The sequence below is a fragment of the Mirounga leonina genome, unplaced genomic scaffold (assembly GCF_011800145.1).
Source record: "Mirounga leonina isolate KUSES-001 unplaced genomic scaffold, KU_Mleo_1.0 Mir_174, whole genome shotgun sequence".
Lineage (NCBI taxonomy): Eukaryota > Metazoa > Chordata > Mammalia > Carnivora > Phocidae > Mirounga > Mirounga leonina.
The window spans coordinates 18,996,827-19,017,945 of NW_023270451.1; the positions used below are offsets into that span (position 1 = coordinate 18,996,827).

Here is a 21,119-nt window from a genome sequence, read left to right on the forward strand (position 1 = left end):
TTCCAATTGCTGACTCCAGAACTTAAAGAGAATTAAAGTTCTGATGTTTTAAATCAGCAAGGTTGTGATTATTTGTTACAGCACTGACAGGAAACGAATACATTCGCTTTCACATGTTCTTGAAGGAAATGTAATTTTCTAAAACATGCTCAAGGATGCAAAGTTTCATAGTGTTGCAAGCCAGTTCCGTAGCTTTGTCATTTTTAATTTTAATATAAAAATGAATATTTAAAATGCTACATTTTTGAAGGCAGAAGTTATAGTTTTGCATCTTTGTGTCTCCCGGTAATTAGCACATTGCTTTGCACACAGGTGATGCTCAGTAGATAGGAACACCACTTTCATTCGAGAAGAAAACGGTGATCAGTTTGGGCCTGTGGTGTCATATGTGACACAGACATGTGTATGTGTCTGTGTCCTAGAATTTTCATTGGCCTCAAGTTTGCAGCTGAAGTTAAGAGCATCAGTGGATTATTGTGTTCTGCCTGTTTCCAGAAATGATTCGAAGCCTCTTGCCATAAGAAACACCTAGGCTTTGAGACTGTTCAAGTGAGGACAGGAGAGCCGTGTGGGGGATGAGCTCAGAGGCATAGAACACTGAGCCAGACTCATGCAATCATGGTCATCTGCAGTGGCTCCTGATACGAGGTGCCCGCACCACTGAACTGGAAATTGCCCACAACCCCCTGCCCCTTCCAAATGCTACTTGAACAAATATACCTAGGTGCTCTGGATGAAGGTAACTGTGACCAGAATTTCCTCTCTACTGCCTGTGCTTTTTAGGTTGAAAAATCCAGTTAGAATGTGTTCTTTCAAGAAGCGTTTCTCACTCTTCGGTGTTGACATGGATCACCTGGGGTTCCTGTTGAATTATAGATTCTGACGCATCAGCTGGGGAGTGGAGCGCGCGCTGCCTTCTGCAGGTGATGCTGATGCTGCGAGTTCATGGACCACGTTTTGAGAAGCAGGGCTCCAGCATCTGGTGCCCCGGCCTCCAGGTCCCGCCCCATAGGTTCATTTTTCCGCATTTCGTGCCCCTGCTTCAGTCAGCCTCGCTGTGTGGCATCTGCTTGGCAACATCGCCTCCCTCTGGCCTCTGCAACCCCCACCCTCGGGCTCCTGACCAGCGCACATTCGCGCCCTTGACCGCGGCTCCCGCAGTGCGCGGCGGGGACTGACTGGCTGAGGCTGAGCCCCAGCAACATGGCCCAGCGAAAAGAAGAGAAAAGCCATTGAGATGAGAGTGCAATCGATGAGGGAGTCAGGGTTTAGGGAGACCGGAGAGAAACAGTAGGAGAGACGGGGGAGGGGAAAGAATGAATATTTTATTGGAGGAAAACATATTTTAAATGAGCTGCTCTTGGGCGCTTGGGTGGCTCAGATGGTTGGGCGTCTGCCTTCGGCTCAGGTCATGATCCCAGAGTCCTGGGATCGAGTCCCGCATCGGGCTCTCTGCTCCTTGGGAGCCTGCTTCTCCCTCTGCCTCTCTCTCTCTGCCTCTCATGAATAAATAAATAAAATCTTTAAAAAAATAAATAAATAAATGAGCTGCTCTTGGTGCAGAATTTGCCAGTGAAGAGCATTTTCTGGAGTAGTTTCAGATTTATTCTTTAGTTACCCTAAATTCTCTAACAGCCAACTGCTTGATTTGTTCACTTACCTGCTGTTTGTGGCCCTTTGGATCCAGGCCAAAGACTTAAAAAAAAAAAAATCTATAAACCATCTAACTAAACTGAGGGCCTCTAAGAGACCGCCTGGTTAGATTGGGCCAGTCAGTCCCAGCCCTTGGTGACGTTAGAATCACTGGAGAGCTTTAGAAAATCCCACATACCTAGGCTGCAGCTCGGACCAGTTAAATCAGAATCACTGGGGTGGGTCCCAGTCCTTAGTGTGTTTTTTTTTTTTTTTAAAGATTTTATTTATTTATTTGACAGAGACACATTGAGAGAGGAGCACAGGCAGGGGGAGTGGAGGGGGGAGAGGCAGGCTTCCCGCCGAGCGGGGAGCCCGATGCGGGGCTCGATCCCATGACCTGAGCCGAAGGCAGACGCTTAACGACTGAGCCACCCAGGCGCCCCCTTAGTGTGTTTTTTAACCTGTGTTTTTTTTTTAAACGCCTCCCAGATGATTCCCATGTGCAGCCAAATGCCACTAAACTAGACCTTTACCTTCTAGCGGGTGAATTGAATTCACTTTAAGTAGAACTCGAAGAACTGTCCTTTAATTTCAGTTGCTTCCCATCTGAACCCTTGCCCTGTTGAAAACTCTGCACAATATTTTGGAAACACCATCTCTTTTAATCCAGCAGTTGAGCCACTGATTAAATACTGAAGCAGCTTCTGAAGTCCCAGGCAGCTTTTCATTTTCTCAGTGTGTTGGCTCCCCCTGCTGGCCATTCTTAGTAACGGTTGCTGCTCTGCAGAATCTCACTGCTTGTTCTGGGCTCTGGAACACAACCAACCTGGAATCACAGCATCTTAGAGCTGCTTTTCTGATCCCATATGCAACCTGTATGCCATTGGCCATTGCCAAAAATGAATAGTGCAGACACTCTAACCCTTATCTAGTGGCATTGTAGGTGAAGCCTAGGGAATGGTGGAAGAGAGGAACTATATATGTGTGTGGTGTATATGCATACACAAGCATACAATATACATGTGTGTGTATATATATATACCACATACATGTATATATTTGCTTATCATGCTACCAGAAAAGATTCTGATGTCAGCCATTGATTGTGCTGGTTGTCTGCAAAATAATTAATATTGAGACATACTTTCGATAGAAAATGGGGAAAGAAAGCTTTCATCCAAATCTTCTCTGCCCTCCTTCATCTAATCATACCCTTTTCCTTATCAACTCACGTCTCCTTATCTATCCAGTAAATTATAATGATGGCCAAATATAAACAAAGGTAGATGCAAATGCAGGACCTCATCCTATCATGCAAACTTGTAGTATTATGTCAGAATTTTACCACAGATGACCCTTACCTCAGTGGAGGCAGAATTTGATCTTTATAATATCTGATTGCCAAATATGGTACAGTCCAACCTTTAGCTGCGATTAAACCTCATAGGGCTGCCATTTCAGTTTATACAGCTCTTGTACTTAGAATGCCCTTCTCTGTTGTACATTAATATCTTAACCCATTGGCCCTTGTTTTCCATCCGACTCCACACAGCGTCAGTCAGTCCCCCTGTGACATTGCTGTACTTCATCTGTTCGAGGTGATGTCCCACACCATTTCTTTTCAGAGGGTGGACCACCTCCTGGGACATGGGCCCACCACCCCCTTTCTGGGTACATCCTGTAGAAGACTGTTTTCGTCCTTCTCCACAGGCAGCCCCTGGTACTGACACAGCAACCCAGATATGCTCTGACGAGTATGGTTCAGTGATGTAATCTGCATTAGTTGTTTATTACCACAGACCTAGCCACTTATTTTTTAAAGATTTTATCCGTTTATTTGAGAGAGAGAGCGAGCACGAGCAGGGGGAGCGGCAGAGGGAGAAGCAGGCTTCCCGCCAAGCAAGGAGCCCGATGCGGGGCTCGATCCCAGGACCCTGGCATCATGACTTGAGCCCAAAGCAGATGCTTAACCGACTGAGCCACCCAGGCGTCCCACAGACTTAGCAACTTAGCATACATGTATCATCTCACAGTGCCTGTGGGTCAGGTATCCAGGCATGGCTTAGCCGGTGCTCTGCTTCAGGTTCTCCCAGGGCTGCAGTCAAGGTGTTCAGCTGGCCTTCAATCTTTTATGAGGTTGGGCTGGGGAAGGATCCACTTCCAAATCATGCAGTTGTTGACAACATTCAGCTTCTTGCAAGCCATTAGACTGAGGGCCTTGAGTTTTGCTGGCTGTTGGCTGAAGCCACCTCCAGTTTCTTGTCTATGGCCTTCCCAGTATGACTGCTTGCTTCCTCAAAGCCAGCAAGGGACAGAGTCTCCCAGCAAGGTGAGAGTTGGCATTCTCTACAATATAATCACAGAAGTGACATCTTGTCACTTTTGCCATATTCTGTTGGTTAAAAGCAAGTCACTGGTTCCATGCACAGTCAAGGGGAGGAGGGTAAACACCAGCAGGCAGGGATTATGGGGCTCTCTTGAAGTCAGCCGACCCCAGTCCCCTTTCATTTCCACTGGGTGGTCTCCTAGAATTTGTACTCATCTGAAAACCACGAGTCCTTGGCTCCACAGATTGTTGCCTGCCAGATCTTTCCATCTCAAACAATTAATAGAACCCAAGTCCTAGGCTTCATGTTTATTGCTATTAGGTTTCTCTGTGTTAGCGTCAGTGAGTTGTTCCTACCCGATTAAATATTCTTTAAGTCTGGTTGGGCCATCAGAATATTACACAACTTTTCTATTGTGTCATCTGAGAATGTAAGACATTTTTCTATGATGTTCTTTAAGTCACTGATGAAAATGGTGAAGAAGTTGGTACCTAGTAACTAGTGCGTGGTGTGTGTGTGTGTGTGTGTGTGTGTGTGTGTCTGGAAGGGGGAGGAGAATGAAAAAATCCTTGCTCCTCATACCCAAAACTTCTTCTGGAGTCTGGTCAGTTGGCTGTGAATCATTTAACAGCATCTGAGCCCCACGGCTGCCCTTTCTGATCCTCCTGGGAGCAAGATCGTGCCGCTCTTAAGAGCACAGTCTTTCTAGTCAAACCAAGCTGGTTTTGAATTCCAGCACCACCCACTTGAGAACTGTTTTTCTAGATAGAGCGCACACAGGGAGGAGAAGAGTTAGGAAGTCCTGCTTTTCTGTGGCTCATCTTTGAACTCTATAGCACCTGTTCCAGAGTGCAATGTGTGACAGCCAAGCCCAGTTCTGCCGAGCTTCTTCACAGGCTGCATTTAGGACTTCTCCCTGAGGAATCATAAAGAATCCTCCAGAACCCAAAGTAGTACAGTGGTGAAGCAATTAGAATTTTAAAGATGTATGTTGTATGTGTGGACTTTCAGAGTTTTGGTGTAAAGATCATCAGAGTTATCTGGTTGTTCTCCATTTCCTTGCATTCGTTGCTAAGTCAGTTTGAAATCAGCCAGCACTGCCCCAGAATGCCCACCTCATAAACCCGAAAAACCTAAAGTGGGAACCCAGCACGTTGCACATCACTGCTTTAGTACATACCCGTGTGAGCCAGTTTTATCTGCATTTGATAGGCCCGAGTTTCTCTGCGCCAGAGTCTCTGTGAGAGACTCCTCTGACCCTTTGACCCAGGAAAACTATTAGCAGCCCTTGTTCTGTTTAAACTGTGGGCATTCTTCAGGAAAAGCCTACGGACTCATTTTTAGCAGCCCTGGGACCTGACGGGGAAATGTGAGAACTCGTGCAACTGTTAGTAATTTGAAAAGGTAAGTAAATATTTCTGACAAGCGCTAGTTCTTGAGCTCTGAGCTTTAGAAGTTTAGAATCTGCTCTTCGTCTGTCTGTGGTAAAGTAGATGTTTCAGCAGAGAGACCCTCTTTTTCTGAGTGTCATCCTCTGCTCATCAGAGGCTGACACGGTAGGTGGGATCATTACCTGTCAGTGCGGAGGTAAGCCCAGAAGAGTAAGTCTGGGGTCCTTGAATCCTAGTTCATCAGGGTCAGGCAGTGTAAACCTCTACTGAGAAGGTGAGATCATCCCTTGTTTTTCTTAACAGATGCTAAAAGTCCAGGAAGTCACAGACACCCTTCTGGGAACTGTGTATGCATGAGTATAGGGAAGTGAGACCATTTTGTAGCTTGTGTCTTGGCATTTGCTTTCTATTACCATAAATATGCTAAAGAGTTCCAGATGTTTTTCTGGACTTTAATCCCTCTCCTGAGATCTGTATCGGTATTTCCAGCTGCTCTTTACACCCCACCCCCCCATCTTGATCTGCAGGCTTTTCTCCTGTTCAGTAGATCTAGGATTAAACTCATTGCCCTCAGCCCCCAAATTTGCTTTATTACCTACGTTCGTGATTTTTAGCTAATAACTTCTTATTGCCTATAAAATGGCTCTTAAATGGTAAGAAATACATTTTGTTTTTTTAAAGATTTTATTTATTTGAGAGAGAGAGCACAAGCAGGGGGAGGGGCAGAGGGAGAAGCAGACTCCCTGCTGAGCAAGGAGCCCGATGCAAGACTCCATCCCAGGACCCTGAGATCATGACCTGAGCCGAAGGCAGACGCTTAACGACTGAGCCACCCAGGCGCCCCAAGAAATACATCATGACTCATAAAGCACTCATATACATATACTCACACAGATGTAATGTGAATATAAGTTTCATGAAACAATACGTATCTTTAACATGTATATTACCTTCTGATATTACCTGTTCTACTCATCTTTAGAAAAATGCTGATATGAGCACTCTATGTGAAATTTACAATCTCCCAGGGGGTCATGTGACCTGTAGTCTGAGAAAACCTGAGAGAGATAAAGTGCAGTCCCCATTTATTCGTTCCCTGGCCCTAGCCTCCCCTTCCATAACCCAGCCAACAATCCAGTGACACTAAACTTCACGCTGTAACCCAGACACGGCATTCACTCATTCAGTCAACATGTACTGAGTGCATATTTGGTGTCAGGTTTATTTGGTGTAGGCACTAGGGATCTAAAGATATGAACACCACAGTCTCCACTCGGAGGTCTACGGTGCAGTGCAGAGACAGACCAGTAATCTAACAATTGTAAGGCCATGCGTCAGTCCTGTAGGAATCCTGTACAAAGCCCTCAGAGATTATCAGGATCACAGCGTGTAACTTGGACCAGAAAGTCTTTCGGGGAAGGGTGGCTCAGGAGCTGAAGCTAGAAAAAAAGTAGGAGTTAACCTGGCCAGTCGTGGGCAGGGCATTCCAGAAGAGGAAACCACTGTGAGAAGGTATGGGGGCATGAGCAGCAGGAGAATTTGGAGAACTGGAAGTATTTTGATATAGCCCTTCCTTATAACCAGTGTTCCCTGCTGTCGCTACCCACCCCCCCCCCCCCCCCCCCGCCCCCTTTCTGTACTTGGCCAGCTATTACTCAGTGTTCCCTCTGCCATGCAGCTGTTCTCCCCGGCCCCAGGGAACCTCAGGCACACCCCCACCTTGGGCTCTCAGCTCCTTCTCCCCACACTTCTGAGGAAGCACTTGTGTTGAAGGCAGCCCATCGCTGCCCCCCCATCTGCCTCAGAGTGGGAGCACCTCCAGGCAGCTCATCCTTCCATCTTCTGTGATGAACACAATAAATGTTAGCCCAGTGAAGATGTGGCCCAATAAAGGAACAGAGACGTACCAGCCACGGGCACAGGTGTCAGGTGAAGCTTCTTGAGTGACCTTGTAGAAGACGTTTTAACGTATCATAGCATGTCTGTCACTTTAAGACTGAAAGCCTCCTCAGATGTTACCAACCTGCCTATTTACAGACGCAGGACCACCTTCGAAAGGTGAAAGGTCGGTGGTGCTGTTTTCTTCTGCCCTGTTTTATTTGCAAAAGATTAGTTTTTACTTTTAGGGAATACCTCTTTTTCTAACCTATACATGTCCTGGTTGTGGAATGTCTTAGTCAATTAATAGAAATGAAAATCTGTCAGAGACAACGTACACCCAGCTTTCTGCTGGGCACACATAGCCTGTCATCTCTAACCACGCATTTAACCCAGATTGCCTTCCCAAAAAGGCCTTCACAGGAACAAAGGCTGATTTTTAATACTTCTTTTCCTTTGCCCACTTTCTACCCACATTGTATTTCTTGTGCAAATGGCCCAGGAGTTGTAGGCAGGACAATCTGAGGTGTGGAGTCTCATCAGTCGGCGTTACAATAACTCAGAACAGGACTTACGCATTTTCTATGCATTCTACTTACGCATTTCTTTGCATTTTGCTAACACAAACATTGTAGAGACGTGTATACCCTCAGGGTCACAGCCGTACCTTTACTAGGAGTGAGAGAACAAGGTTCAAGTTCCGGCTGGACTTTCTGTGGTTTATAAAACCTGCAGAGGGTCTGTGTCATATGTGATGGATTGACTGTGATCAGGTCGTGATTTTGAGCCGAAAGTTTCTCCCTTTAGTTGCTCAAGTCCTTCCCATCCTTCATGCAGATTTTAGTGGAAGCTCAAAGGGGAGCATTCCTCCAATGAGCTATGTGCGCTGCTCACGAGCCTGGTTGTCTCCCTGCCTTAAAATAATCGTCGGAATTAGTGAAAAGAAGGGGGAAATGCCTTTTGCAGACACCGCAGTAACTCGTGCCAGACAGTGTCTCCGTCTCCTTTCCTGTCTTACAACCCCCTTCCCCAGCCCTCTCCCTGTCTGCCCACCTCCCACCCAGCCCATCCATAGGGTTGCCTTCCTTGTGTAGATGTGCCTATTACTGTTACTGTTGATTGTGTTTGCAAAATTAATCGGTGACACTTGAAAAGAATTGTATTATCTCATCCCAGAACCCAGTGGGGAACCTCATACATGTAGTTAATCCCGACTCACCAGAGTAGGAAGCCATGAGGGAGACACTCACTGCGTGTTTGCCCCTCTGATATGAGGGCCCCGTCCCCCTAGTAAATAAACGCACAAATCATCAAAGCTCTGCATTTCCTTATTGGACAGCATTGCCTGCTAACGCTCGGATAAAGTGAATTTGCTTAATTTCCTCCCGTGATACCTGCCATTCCTCCTCTTTTCCCAGCTTCTGGCTTTATCTCTTGCCCTTTCTCACCTGTTGCACTGTGCGTGTCGGTCCATCACAGTTTGAGTTATGCACGGCATGGGGCACCAGACTCTCCCATGTGGCCAGTGCCACCCTGACCTGAGCCTGTTTTCTAGGGGCATTTTGAATAATATCTAATACATAGTGCTTACTCCTGCCAGGTAGTTTTCACCACAAGGGAGAGGGGGGTGCTGTTATCACCCCCAGTTTACAAAGGAGGGAATTGAAAGCTCAGTTCAATGAGGAACCTCAGTGAGGTTATTTCTTGCCCATGGTCACATGACTAGTAAGTAGGGGAGCAAGGATTTGAACCCACGGGGTCTGTTTCCAGGGTCTGGGCTCTTAACCCTCCAGCTCCACTGTTCTCGACTGGTGAGTTACCATGACCACGGACTGTAACAGCAACCTGTGGTGGACCTGGGTGTTCGCATGGGGCGAACCCAGTTCTATATGAGCTGCAATTGCCCCTTAATTCCTTCAACCAGATCAAACATCGTGGTGGTAAAAAAAGAAATGGGGAAAGAAGGTGAAAATGTGGATGAAGAAAGGAAAGAGTGTAGAGGGAGGACAATATGGGGGGGAATGGGGAAATTCTAAGCCACATAAAGATGTTATCTGAAATGAGTGGTGTGGGTCATCGAGAATGAGCATCCCAAGCTGCTTGTCCTGCTTCTTTGAAACATCGTGATGCTCAGACAGAGGATGCGGGGGACGAAATGACAGAATGCATAGAACTGCTAAATGATGAGACATCTGATGCTGGAGTAAAGGACAAAAGCTCATGCAAGAATCATGAGGGACACACACATGCTTGATTCAGTTCCATGGAAATGACAGCTTATCGCTGGCATCCTAAGCCTACTTATAAAGTTTGGAGTTGACAAAATGCAGCAGATTTCACTGCCTGCATTCAGCTGCATGTGTTAAAACTCAGACATTCATCTTGGGTGGCTCTTTAGCTTTTAGTTTGGGGTTTGTTTTTGCTGAAATAAAATCCCTGGCACACGATCATGGAAAAAAAAAATCCAGAGTTTCATCATATGCAGTGTACTGTTTTCTACACTGGAGAATTTTGAGTGCTTTGGAAATAATAAGTCTGTTTCCACAATTTCCTGCTCTCCACTAGGTTCTTGGAACGCCAAATGAGGACACGTGGCCTGGAGTTCATTCTTTACCACATTTTAAGCCAGGTATGTTTCATTAATTACAAATGACTAAGTGCTTCCTATATACAGAGTGAATATATACATTTTCCCCCTCAGGCTTCTGTATTATACCTTGAAAAATTCTGGTTACTTGCTCTTGTATATTCTACCTATTAGCGGAGTTGTCCTTTGTTTTTACAATGTATTTGTCTGTAAAGATAGAATTAATGACATTCCTTATGAGAGGTTTTCACCATATGTATCTCATTTGAGTTGACTGGCTAATAACGTAACCTTAGTATCATCATCGGTTAGACTGGCATCCATGTCTATAAAACAAAATTTAAATTAGGATACTATGGTCTATCTGTGTGACTTCTTTGAAACAATACTAGGAAAAGTATTACATTGTAAAAATGAAAACTTTACATTTTGATTTTTTTTAAAGCTAGTGATATATATAGTCCATTAGTTTGAGTTTAAACATATAAAATGTCCTGCATGTCTGTCGTACAGCATGCCATCTTTTTTAATGTAAAATATTAAAACCTCTAAACTGGGAAATCTGAGAGAAAATGCAGACTTTTTAAAATAAGTTGTCACTTTTTCCTTCGCCAGTAGATGGCAATCAAGAAACTTTCAGTTTTAATAATTACACTTAGAAAAAGGATCTTAAATGTGGTAATTTAATTTTTATAGGAGAGATGAAAGGTTTGGAATTGGAAATTTAATAAAAATCAATGGAATGAATTATTGTAAAATAAATCTCTCGTGGTTGTTTTTTTTTTACTCTGTTACAAAACATGGATTATAAAGTGTGGACCCACCATAAAATTACTGAAAGGGATTTTATGGAAGATCTAATAGCCCATTATTTTATGAGGGAAAAGAGCTATGAATAATTTCTGTTATGGGAGCCAAGTTTATTCTCTTGTTCCTCTTCCCCTCTTTTGGGGCACCATCAGGAATAAATTACCAATCCCAAAGAATGACTGAGTTGGGAAACTATTTTTATTCTCAGTATTTTTCTTCTGAGAGTGAGAATTCTTTTGTCCTCTTGGCTTGCCCCAAGGACTCTTTGTACTTTTACTGAAATTTTTAAGTAACTTCTATGTTCTGAAAGACTATAGAAACTTAACAAATTAAGATGGATTTTTTTTCTTTTTTTTAACCAAGCAAGAAGCGCCCTCTAATTGCTCCAGCTTTTCCTAATGGAGTCTGGGAACACAGCTCTTTGTAGATGTTCCAAATGTGGGCTGCGAAAGGTTAGCTTCCCCATGTTAGTATCTAAAATCTTCAGTCCTAGGAAAATAAAATAGAGGAGACTACGAGAAGATTTTGAATAAATAAAGTTAGATGCAGAGAGGAGTAATTAAGACAGTCGTTTGGCCTCCCAAGGTTCTGTGCCAGAAAAGATGGAGTCATATGTTTATTCTGGTGTGAACAGAATTAATCTCCATCAACAATATACAAAAGCATTTATTAAATGTGTTCTGCAAAGTCCTCTGATGTAGTGCAAGTCAAGCTAATAGATGGGGAACTTCATGAGATCAGGGACTGTGCATAGTTCATATTTTGGTGTTCAATAAATATTTGTTGCTCTGAACTAAAACAGACATTATTTATGTGACTTTTCCGGGATAGACATATATAAATTAGGCCATGTATGTGTAAGTTACTTACTATTATGTATAAGTACCAGTACAGACACTTAATACATAGAAGGTAACAGGGGACCAGAAGAATGATGTGTTTAGATGGTGAACGGCGTGGGTGCTGACAAACAAGAAAGATATTCCAGACAAAGCTTGGGGCTTGTAGGTAAGAGTAGACATGATAAATGTTTTTTGAGTTAGCTTGAGAGGTGCCAAGGGGAGACAAGGTAATAGACTGAGGCAAAGGAAGCAAATCTGAGTCCTTTCATGCAGCACTTAATCAGATCATCAGGGGAGTCCTCACCTCGGACCTCCTGAACCTCATCCTCCAGGGGGAGAAGATACTCATTCCCAAATGAGAAAAACAGCAGTGCTAGGGTCTGCCTGTCCCACTCCCACTCTGCACCTCCTTATTCTACCCCCAAAGGGTGCCTTAGAAAGTCTGAGGGAAAGTAAGAGAATCTGAACCTTAAGGACATACTTTGTTTTGTTTTGTTTAATAGAGTTCCTTTTTTAGAGCAGTTTTAGCCTCATAGCAAAACTGAGCAGAAGGTACAGAGATTTCTCCTATACCCCTGCCCCAACACATGCACAGCCTCCCCGTTATCAACATCTCCCACTGCAGTGATACATCTGTCACAGTTTCATGAACCTAAATTGATGCAGCATCATCATCCATAGTTCATCGTATACGTGAGGGTTCGCTCTTGGTGGTGTATGTTCTTTGGGTTTGGACAAATGCGTAATGGCATGTATGCACCATTATAGTGTCCTACAGAGTAGTTTCACTGCCCTAAAAGATCTCCTGTGCTCTGCCTGTCATTCTTCTCTCCCCCACCCAACCCCTGGCAACTCCCCCTTTTTTTTTATTGTCTCCATGGTTTTGCCTTTTCCAGAATGTCATAAAGTTGGAACCTACAGGGTGTTGCCTTTTCAGATTGACTTCTTTCACTTAGTAATATGGACTTAAGTTGCCTTCATGTTTCCTCATGGCTTGATAGCTGCTTTCTTCTTAATGCTAAATATTTCACTATTACGGTATATTACAGTTTATCCATTCACCTCCTGAGGGACATCTTGATTGTTTTAAGTTTTGGCAGCTATGAATAAAGTTGCTATAAACACTTGTGGGCAGGTTTTTGTGTGGACCTCAGCTTCCAACTCCTTTGGGCAAGTACCAAGGAGTATGATTGCTAGATCATACGTACTTTGCTTAATTTTTTAATAGCTAATAAATTTAAGCAATTCAAGATATCAAACAATATGAAAAAGGAGCATGGTGCAAAACTTCCCCAAACCTGTCTGCCATCTTCCCACTTCCTCAGAACCACTGCCCCCCCACCCCCCCATTTTATTAGTTTCTTATGTTTCTTTCCTTTATGTAATTGTGGGAAATTATGAATATATATACTTTATATTTCCAGTATTAAACACAATTCTGGATCTTGCTTGTCTCATTAATGCATCCTGTGGGTCTTCTCATATCACTATGTAGAGGAGGCCAGTGGGGCTTATAGCTGCATTGTTTTCCATTGTATGGATTTAAGCTATTCCCTCCTTATGGGCATTTGGGTTGTTTCCAGACTTTTGCTATTATAAATATCCTAACCCTGTACACATATATACATGTCACATGTATGCAGGTATATGTGATGGATAAATTACCAGAAGTAGGATTAAAGAATCAACAAATATATACAATTATAACTTTGAACACTCTGTCAGATTGTCCAAAGGGATGGCGCCCATTGGCTGTGTTACCAGCAAACACATGAGAATGTTGCTTCTCCACTCCACAGGCTACAGCCAAACTTTCAGACTTTGCCAATCTGTTAGGTGACAAAAGGAATCTCAACACAGTTTTTAATTTCATGCTCCTTTTTATGATGAGGTTGAGCATCTTTTTGTGTTTCAAGATCACTTTCATTTCCTTTTCTGGGAACAGTTAATATCTTTTGCCAGTTTATAGTTGAGTTATGTGTCATTTTCTTATCAATTTCTACAGTTCTTTATACGTTGAAGAAAGCAATTTTGAAAATAATCCTCACTCTCATATCTTACTTTTGTTGCTTAACTGAATAAATTTTGCCCTAAGAAAAAAAAAGCTATGGTGCTTGAGAACAATACAGTTTATATTTTTTAAAAGATCAGTTGTTATTAGAGATCTATGTATAAATCTACATATATGTACCTTTGAAGGGAAAACTGTTTTCAAATGGATTATCTTATAGCTATGATCTAGGTAATGAATAAAGCTAAAAAGCTAAGTCTCTTGGTTTTAACATACTGTAATCTAATTACCTACAAGGTCTTTTTAGTTGTTTTTTTAAATTAACTTATCCTTATAGTTAATTTCTATAGAATAAGTCCAGTGTATTTATTAATTCAACAATATTTATTGAGCACCATTTGTGTGGATAGGAAGTGGGGATGTTGCTGTGAACAAAACACACAAGATCCCTGATAGGTAGGAGAGACCTATAATACATAAAATATATATAGTATATTAGGTGGTGATGAGTACTCTGGAGGAAAACAGAGCAAGAAATGTGATCAGGAAATGCCAGGGAAGGGGGCACTTCACAGTTTTAAATTGTAAATGTAATCAAGGAAGATCTCACTGAAAAGATGACATTTGATTCAAGGACATGAGAGAGAGAGAGAGAGAGAGCGAGCCGTGAAGTTATTTGCAGAATTTCCAGAGAGAACCGCAAATACAAAGGCCCTACAGTGGGAAGAGGAGGGTTTAAAATCAGGTCAGAGGTGACAGGCACTGTGCCAGCAGGAGTCCTTCATCTTTTACTCTGAACCAGACAGAAAGTACTGGAAGATTTTGAACAAGGTGGCACACGATCTGGGTTGCATTTTACTAAGATTACTCTGTCTCTTGTGCTGAGAATGGGGGGCCCAGGCCCAGGCAGAGAGACCCGCTCAGAGACTGGGACAGGAGTCCAGGAGAGAGATGATGAAATGAGTCATGAATAAAATGACTTTACCTTCTCAACTTCTCTGTTTTAACAGAGAACTTAACCTGACCTTCCCTTGGAAAGTAGAGCAAAACTAGAGAAACATTTTTAAAACGATTGCCAAAAAATTAAAAGAACTAGATAACAACTGGGTCTTAGTCTTTACTATTTAGTCTGTATCCTCTTTTGCTCTTACATTTATGCTGACACCAGATTTCTTAACCTCATTCCTTAACCTTCTGTGGGAATTCGCTTACTCCCATAACGACCAGGCAGCTGAGACAGGCCGCCGCCGCGTAAAATAAATATATGTAACACACACATACACATACATGTGTGTGTGTCACATAGAATAAGGAGTCTAACTGTAGGAGGTGCTGCTTTTGCATCATTTTCTTCTGTTTGAATTTCTCTTTAAGGTAATGGGAAGTGGGTCTGGTTTTTTGAACCTGATTGCTTTCCCGTTTCTTTTCCTTCACCCTTGGGGTTTTGTGGTATATGGCCTCCCCCCACCCCGGTTTCTCTTTCTTCCACCTCCTCCTGCCTCTCCCCCCAACCCCTCTCTTATATCAGAGCATCTCCTTTTATCACCAGGCTCAGGACGCTTGCTGTGGGCCAGCCTCAGAGGTGAGAGGTTATTCTTAGCGCTTCAGTAATTCTGTCACCTCTGATCAGATTCATCACAGGACAAGCCCTGTTCCCTAACAAAAAGTAAAAGTCCACTGTAAAATTAAAACAATTTTCCTTTCACTTGTTTCATAGTTACTCAGTAACAGGACACTTCTGCGTAATGCTCGGTGCCTCAGTTTCCCTCTGAGATAGTAAGAGCCTTCTGCATGTGAATCCCAGCATCACTTTCTCCTGCCTGCTTCGCCCACAGCTACTTTACATCGACAGAGGCAACACGGCTTCTGTGTCCCCGGTGAAGTGATACTTGAAATTCTTTGTTATATAAGACAGACTTAGCATTAATATTTTCTAAAAAACACATCTTGCATACACATTTGATATGTTGTTTGGGCTTTGCAGAATTGTGGTCATTCCTAAATCAGGATAGAACATAGGTAGACATTGGAGGCTCTCCAGGCTGGTAGAATCGGGGCAGGTGACTGAGGATGCCAAGAAGACTGAAATTTCCTCCCGTCGAGGAAAACCCTTGGGGCTGGGAGCGGAAACACTGTTTTGGTTGTGCTGTAACTAAGCAAATTGAACATTAAAGCAGGAAGAAGCTTCAGGGGGTACCTAGTCCTGCTCTCTCCTTTGTCAGGTTAGGAACCCGAGGGCAGAGATGTTAAGGGGTTTCTCCAAAGTTAGTGTCAGAGGTGGGTTTCCATTCAGTGCTCTTTTTTTCCAGCATACATCATGAAAGATCATGCTGTTGGACCTGAGCATGATTACTGTATCGCGATTTCTCACTGACCTTTTTCCAGTGAGCATTTTATTGACTGTTAGTCTATAAAGAAAATAACAGAAAACTAGAGAGGATCTGATCTCTGTATCTAGTGAACTACAGAGAACCACAAATATCACTTTGTATTAAGTAGTTTGGCCTCAGGGTGCCTAGGTGGCTCAGTTGGTTAAGCATCAGACTCTTGATTTCCGCTCAGGTGGTGATCTCAGGGTCTTGATCTTAGGGTCGTGAGATCATGTCCCATGTCGGGCTTCATGCTGGGTATGGAGCCTGCTTAAGATTCTCTCTCTGCCTCTGCCCATCCCCACTCTATACTCTCTCCCTCTCATAAATAAATAAACAAATAAATGTAGTTTGTCCTCAAGATAACATGTAGACTCCATGTATGATACTTTTATTCACCTCTTAAGTACTTCCAACAAAAAGGGGGCATTCAACAGCATTCCTTTAATGGTAGATTATCATTCAGGAGTTTAAAAAAGAAAGGCACTTTCAGGAAGAAAAAAATGTTGCTAGACCAGAAGCAATTAAAAGTAATAAAATTTAGTCTAAAATAAATCTGGGTTACCAAATCAAGCAAGAGAACAGAGCATTTCTAAAGTGATTATAGTATTCCTAAGAGAAAGTTATCTAATACAAGAGGCTGTTTGATTAAGGAAGATTTGATGAAAATAGAATGTTTTTCAACGAACGAAGTGAAATAAAAGTTTTCCATTGGAGGCAAATTGTAGAATGGTAGTATTTTAAACATTTTATGCCCAAAACTAAGCCCACAGACACATTGACCTTGAAGACAACATTTAAATATGGACTTAGTTCCAAACAGAGAAAGACAAATACCATATGATTTCACTTAAATGTGGAGCCTGACCAGACAGGCAGTAGGCAGGGGACGGGTTAAATGGGTGATGGGTGTTGTATGGAAGTGATAGATCACTAAATTCTACACCCGAAACTAATATTACACTGTATGTTAACTAACTGGAATTTAAGTAAACACTTGAAAAAATAAATAAAAAGCAGAAGCAGACCCATAAATACAGAGAGCAGACTGATGGTTGCCAGAGGGATGGTGCAGGGTGGTGGGCAAAATGGGAGAAGGGGAGAGGGAGATACAGGCTTCTAGTTATGGAATGAGTAAGTCAGGGGGATCAAAGGTACAATAGGGACTATAGTCAATTGTATTGTAGTAGAATTGTTTGGGGACAGATGGTCACCACGCTTGTGGTGAGCATACCATTAATGTATAGAGATGTTGAATTTTGTTGTCCACCTGAAACTAAGATAACATTGTGCATCAACTATATTTAAATAATTTTTTTTGTTTTGTTTTTTTAAAAGATTTTATTTATTTGACAGAGAGAGACACACCGAGAGAGGGAACACAAGCAGGGGGAGTGAGAGAGGGAGAAATAGACTCCCAGCTGAGCAGGGAGCCTGAGTCGGTGCTCGATCCCAGGACCCTGGGATCATGACCTGAGCCGAAGGCAGACACTTAATGACTGAGCCACCCAGGCACCCCTAATTATACTTTAATAATTTTTTTAAAGAAAGGAAAAAAGAGTATGTGCAGAACACCAGAATAATAAAAAAGAAATTTAAGTTTAAAAATATAAAATAAAATATAGATAGATAAATATGGACTTACTTGTACTAAGGTTTTGTAATGAGGTGAAGAACTTCTCCTCAAATGCTGCCTGTTCCACAGGTCTGCCTGAGGCCCAGAACCTAGATCCAGACTTAATTCCGGAAGGAAGGTGTAAATTATTTCAGAAATAGGATGCTATGGTGATAACACCTTACATTTTATGTTATGTTTTATTATTTACAAAGCACTTTAACATATTACCTCAATTGGTATTTAGAATAACCCTGAGTTGTTATAACTTTGTCGCTCTAAAACTGTTGTCCCATTTTACAGACAAGAAAGGCGCTCTCTCAAGGATGTAGCAGAGCCAAAACTCAATCCCAGGTCTCACAGTCCCTAGCCTGGTATTCTCACCCATGCCTGTGCCTGCCTTCAGATGGGTTTCCCTAACTGCAAACATAGGGGCAGGAGGGAGAATTGTCAGGCTCTCCTCAGCTCTGCCTTGCAGCATCTTGGAAAAGATCTATACCTTCTTGCAGATACTAGTACCCCCTCCACCCCTTTAACCCCGTGCTTCCAATAAATTATGAGCTCCAAAATGCCCCCTGTAGATGTTTACCTTCAGATGTGTGGTCCTTAGTACATATTATGGGAATTACCCAGTTTCATGATTTGCAGCCCTAAGGAAGGTTGGACCCTTAGCCTTGATTCACACTCTTGGCTTTTCCCCTGGTCATTAAGAAGGTGGTAGAAAAGCTGTGGAAGCAGCAGAAATTGTGTGGGAGATTCAGTGCAGGAAGGCTGAAAGGAGGACATCTTCATGCCAAGATGGTGCCTTGTAGAGACCACACCTTCAGTCAGGGGACCCTTGTGGATGTGCAGAGAGCTCTTCCTTGCTCTTCTAGAAGAATCTTATGTCTCCACCCAGCTCAAAAAGTCCTGTGGAATTTAAATGAGATAATCTATTTTTTACATTCTCTTTATTGCTTTGTAATCACTTATATTCTACCTATTTTTAAGAAGATTTTGAGCTAGCTGTATAATTGATATAAAAGTGCTTTTAAACTGCTAAGGGCATGTAACTACAAAATAATATTTTGGACCATTTATAGTGTCCTCTGCCTGGTATTTCCTTTCCCACTCGCCCTTTATGCTTTATCTCAAGAATTGTTTTTTATGTCTTTTTTTTTTAATTGTTAGCAACTGTAATGATCATGGGTTACATCTGGATATACAAGGGTGTAACTATGTGACGATTATAAAAATGGACTTTAAAAAATATTTTGCAAATATCTCACTCTTATCTCAGATTTTATTGCTAAAAACTGTGGGTCTGCCTGACCCAAGGCTTGGGACATTTAGACTCTTTCCACCCACCATCAACCACTACCTTCTCTGACTCTGTGGTTCCTCCTCCCATCAATAAATGCCACTCTGGTCAGATAGTGAAAAAGCCAGTTAATCAGTAAATTTATGAATGAGGTAAACTTTACAGAGCAGAGGAAGCTTTAGCAAAGGTTAAATGTAAGAGGAAGGGCACAGTGCCTTCACTTTCGCACTCTCTGATTGAGGCGGTCATGCTGGGAGCTGTGAGCAGGAGAGAGCATGCCAACATGGAGAGGCCACATTCAGTCCGCAGTAACGTGATTCACATACTCTCATGGCTCGGATTCTCACTGAGGGCTCCACTAGGTACCAGGCAGCATTGTAGGTGCTGAAGACACAGTCGTGAGTAAAGCAGACAAACCTCTTTCCACGTGGAGCTTATGTGCTCAAGGAGAAACAGGAGACAGATTACAGGGCGGTGTGGCTGAAATAGTGTGACCACAAAGAGCCGCAGGTGATTCAGAGGGGTGGGTTCTGGAAGGCCAAGGTGAGCAGTTAGGATTTTATTTGAAATTCGAGAAGAATCATTGAGCAGGGAAGGTTTTTGATCAAGGAAGGAAATTGATGTTTTATGTTTTCAGAAGGACCCGCTGGCTACAAAAAGTCATGGACCAATGGCAGAGATGGAAAGAGGCTTTCACCTCAAGTGTGAAGTCTTCTTGACTGGGAGTTTCTGTCTACAGCTCTGCGTTGAAAAGGGTCTATAATGGCAAGTCTGGACTTGGGGGAAATTATTGTCACACCAGTTAGCAGAGATGCCATAGACTTGGGGGACAGAGCTGACCAAGGATCTGATATGAAATAAGTCATAGAAGTGGCCAGTGCTATAAAATAAAATAAAAATAGGGGCTCCTGGGTGGCTTAGTTAGTTAAGCATCCGACTCTTAATTTTGGCTGGATCGTGAGATCGAGCCCCTCGTCCAGCTCCACGCTCAGCGCAGAGCTTGAGATTCTGTCTCCCTCTGCCCCTCCCCCACTGTGTGCACTCTAAATAAATTAATAAAATCTTAAAAAAAAACAGCCAAAAAGTTTGGTAATCACTCAACACCGTAAAATAATAATTCTGTTCCTCCCCAGTAGGCAGACCTGTGGGAGGGAATATCTTTATGAATTGCAGAAACCCATTGCATTGCAAAGTGGGGACTCTGTACTGATTTTCTCTGTATCTGCTTGAAGAATTTCCCATGTACTTTCACTAGAGGGCATCAGTAATGACGGAGACTAGCAGAGTGTCTAGAAAATGCCAGAGAAAATGTAGTAAGATTACAATTTTAAGGAAGAATGAAGTTCTTCTGACTGCAAACTTAATCAAAACAGAACAAAATCCTAAGTAGGCTGGTTTCATTACTCTTCACTCTTGGAATTTTGTAAAAATTCAGTTGGGGCATTATCTACACCTCATTTCACCAAGGTTGATATGGCATGCCAGTCACCAAATAAAAATATCCCCGTCTCTTCAATAATCCTACTGCCCCCCCCCCCCCGAAAAGAACTAAAATACTTGTATACTGTCCAGTGCATGTGATTTGGTTAAAATCATGTCTAAGAAAAGAATCAGAAATTCAGCCTAAGAGTGAGAACAGAATAAAACAAAGACATGGATAACTTCCAAGGTACTGAAAGAATCATCAACTCTTTAAAAATGGCATGCTTGAGTTGTTATATACCATTCACAGTACCATAAACCAGCCATACAGTTGTTATTGCTTTCTTTCACTTATAATGTGATGTTTTATATATCCTGCACACAGTAAGTGCCAGCAAATGTATAACTAGAAATCTGTGCATTGCAAAAGGTTCTCCATGTCTCCTGACCCTGAACTTTCAAACATATTTCCAAAAACTTTAAAAATCAAGATCTTAGGAAGGGGGACAGGGAATTGGAAGTTTAGATCTAAAACAAGACAAGTGGATTCCTGCGTTCAAGTTGGGTCTTGACCCCAGTACCTTGAGTAGTTAACTGTGTCCCCAGGGAAGGAGTGGGACCCCCCCCACAGGCTTAAGCTTTGCATAATTAACCATCCTGAGCAGTAATTCCACACCACTGTGAGAGATTCATGACTAAGTGATTGAACCAAGGATAGGATGAAGGTGAGATTTTCTCTTCTCTGTCCCTGGGACTTTATAGGCACCCAGAGAATAGTGCTTATAATCTGAGAATTTGTGTACAATTTTCAGCATTCGAAAATTCTTAGAAACACAGAATAATGACTGAAAATTGAAGTGCTAGTTGGTTGGTGATGCTGTTTGCGTTGTATAGTTTTTGACTGTTTGCCAGATGCTTTCATGTAAATTACC

The 21,119-nt window shown here is 42.6% G+C and overlaps 1 protein-coding gene across 4 annotated transcripts in view; it reads left to right on the forward strand.

Moving 5' to 3' along the window:
- CDK14 (cyclin dependent kinase 14) overlaps positions 1-21,119 on the forward strand; it is a 548,800-nt gene that overhangs the window by 395,441 nt on the left and 132,240 nt on the right. For all 4 annotated transcript variants that reach the window (XM_035020525.1, XM_035020522.1, XM_035020524.1 and 1 more), the window contains one exon: positions 9,797-9,860. In XM_035020525.1, the coding sequence (XP_034876416.1) occupies positions 9,797-9,860 (64 nt within the window). The remainder of the gene's footprint in view (positions 1-9,796; positions 9,861-21,119) is intronic.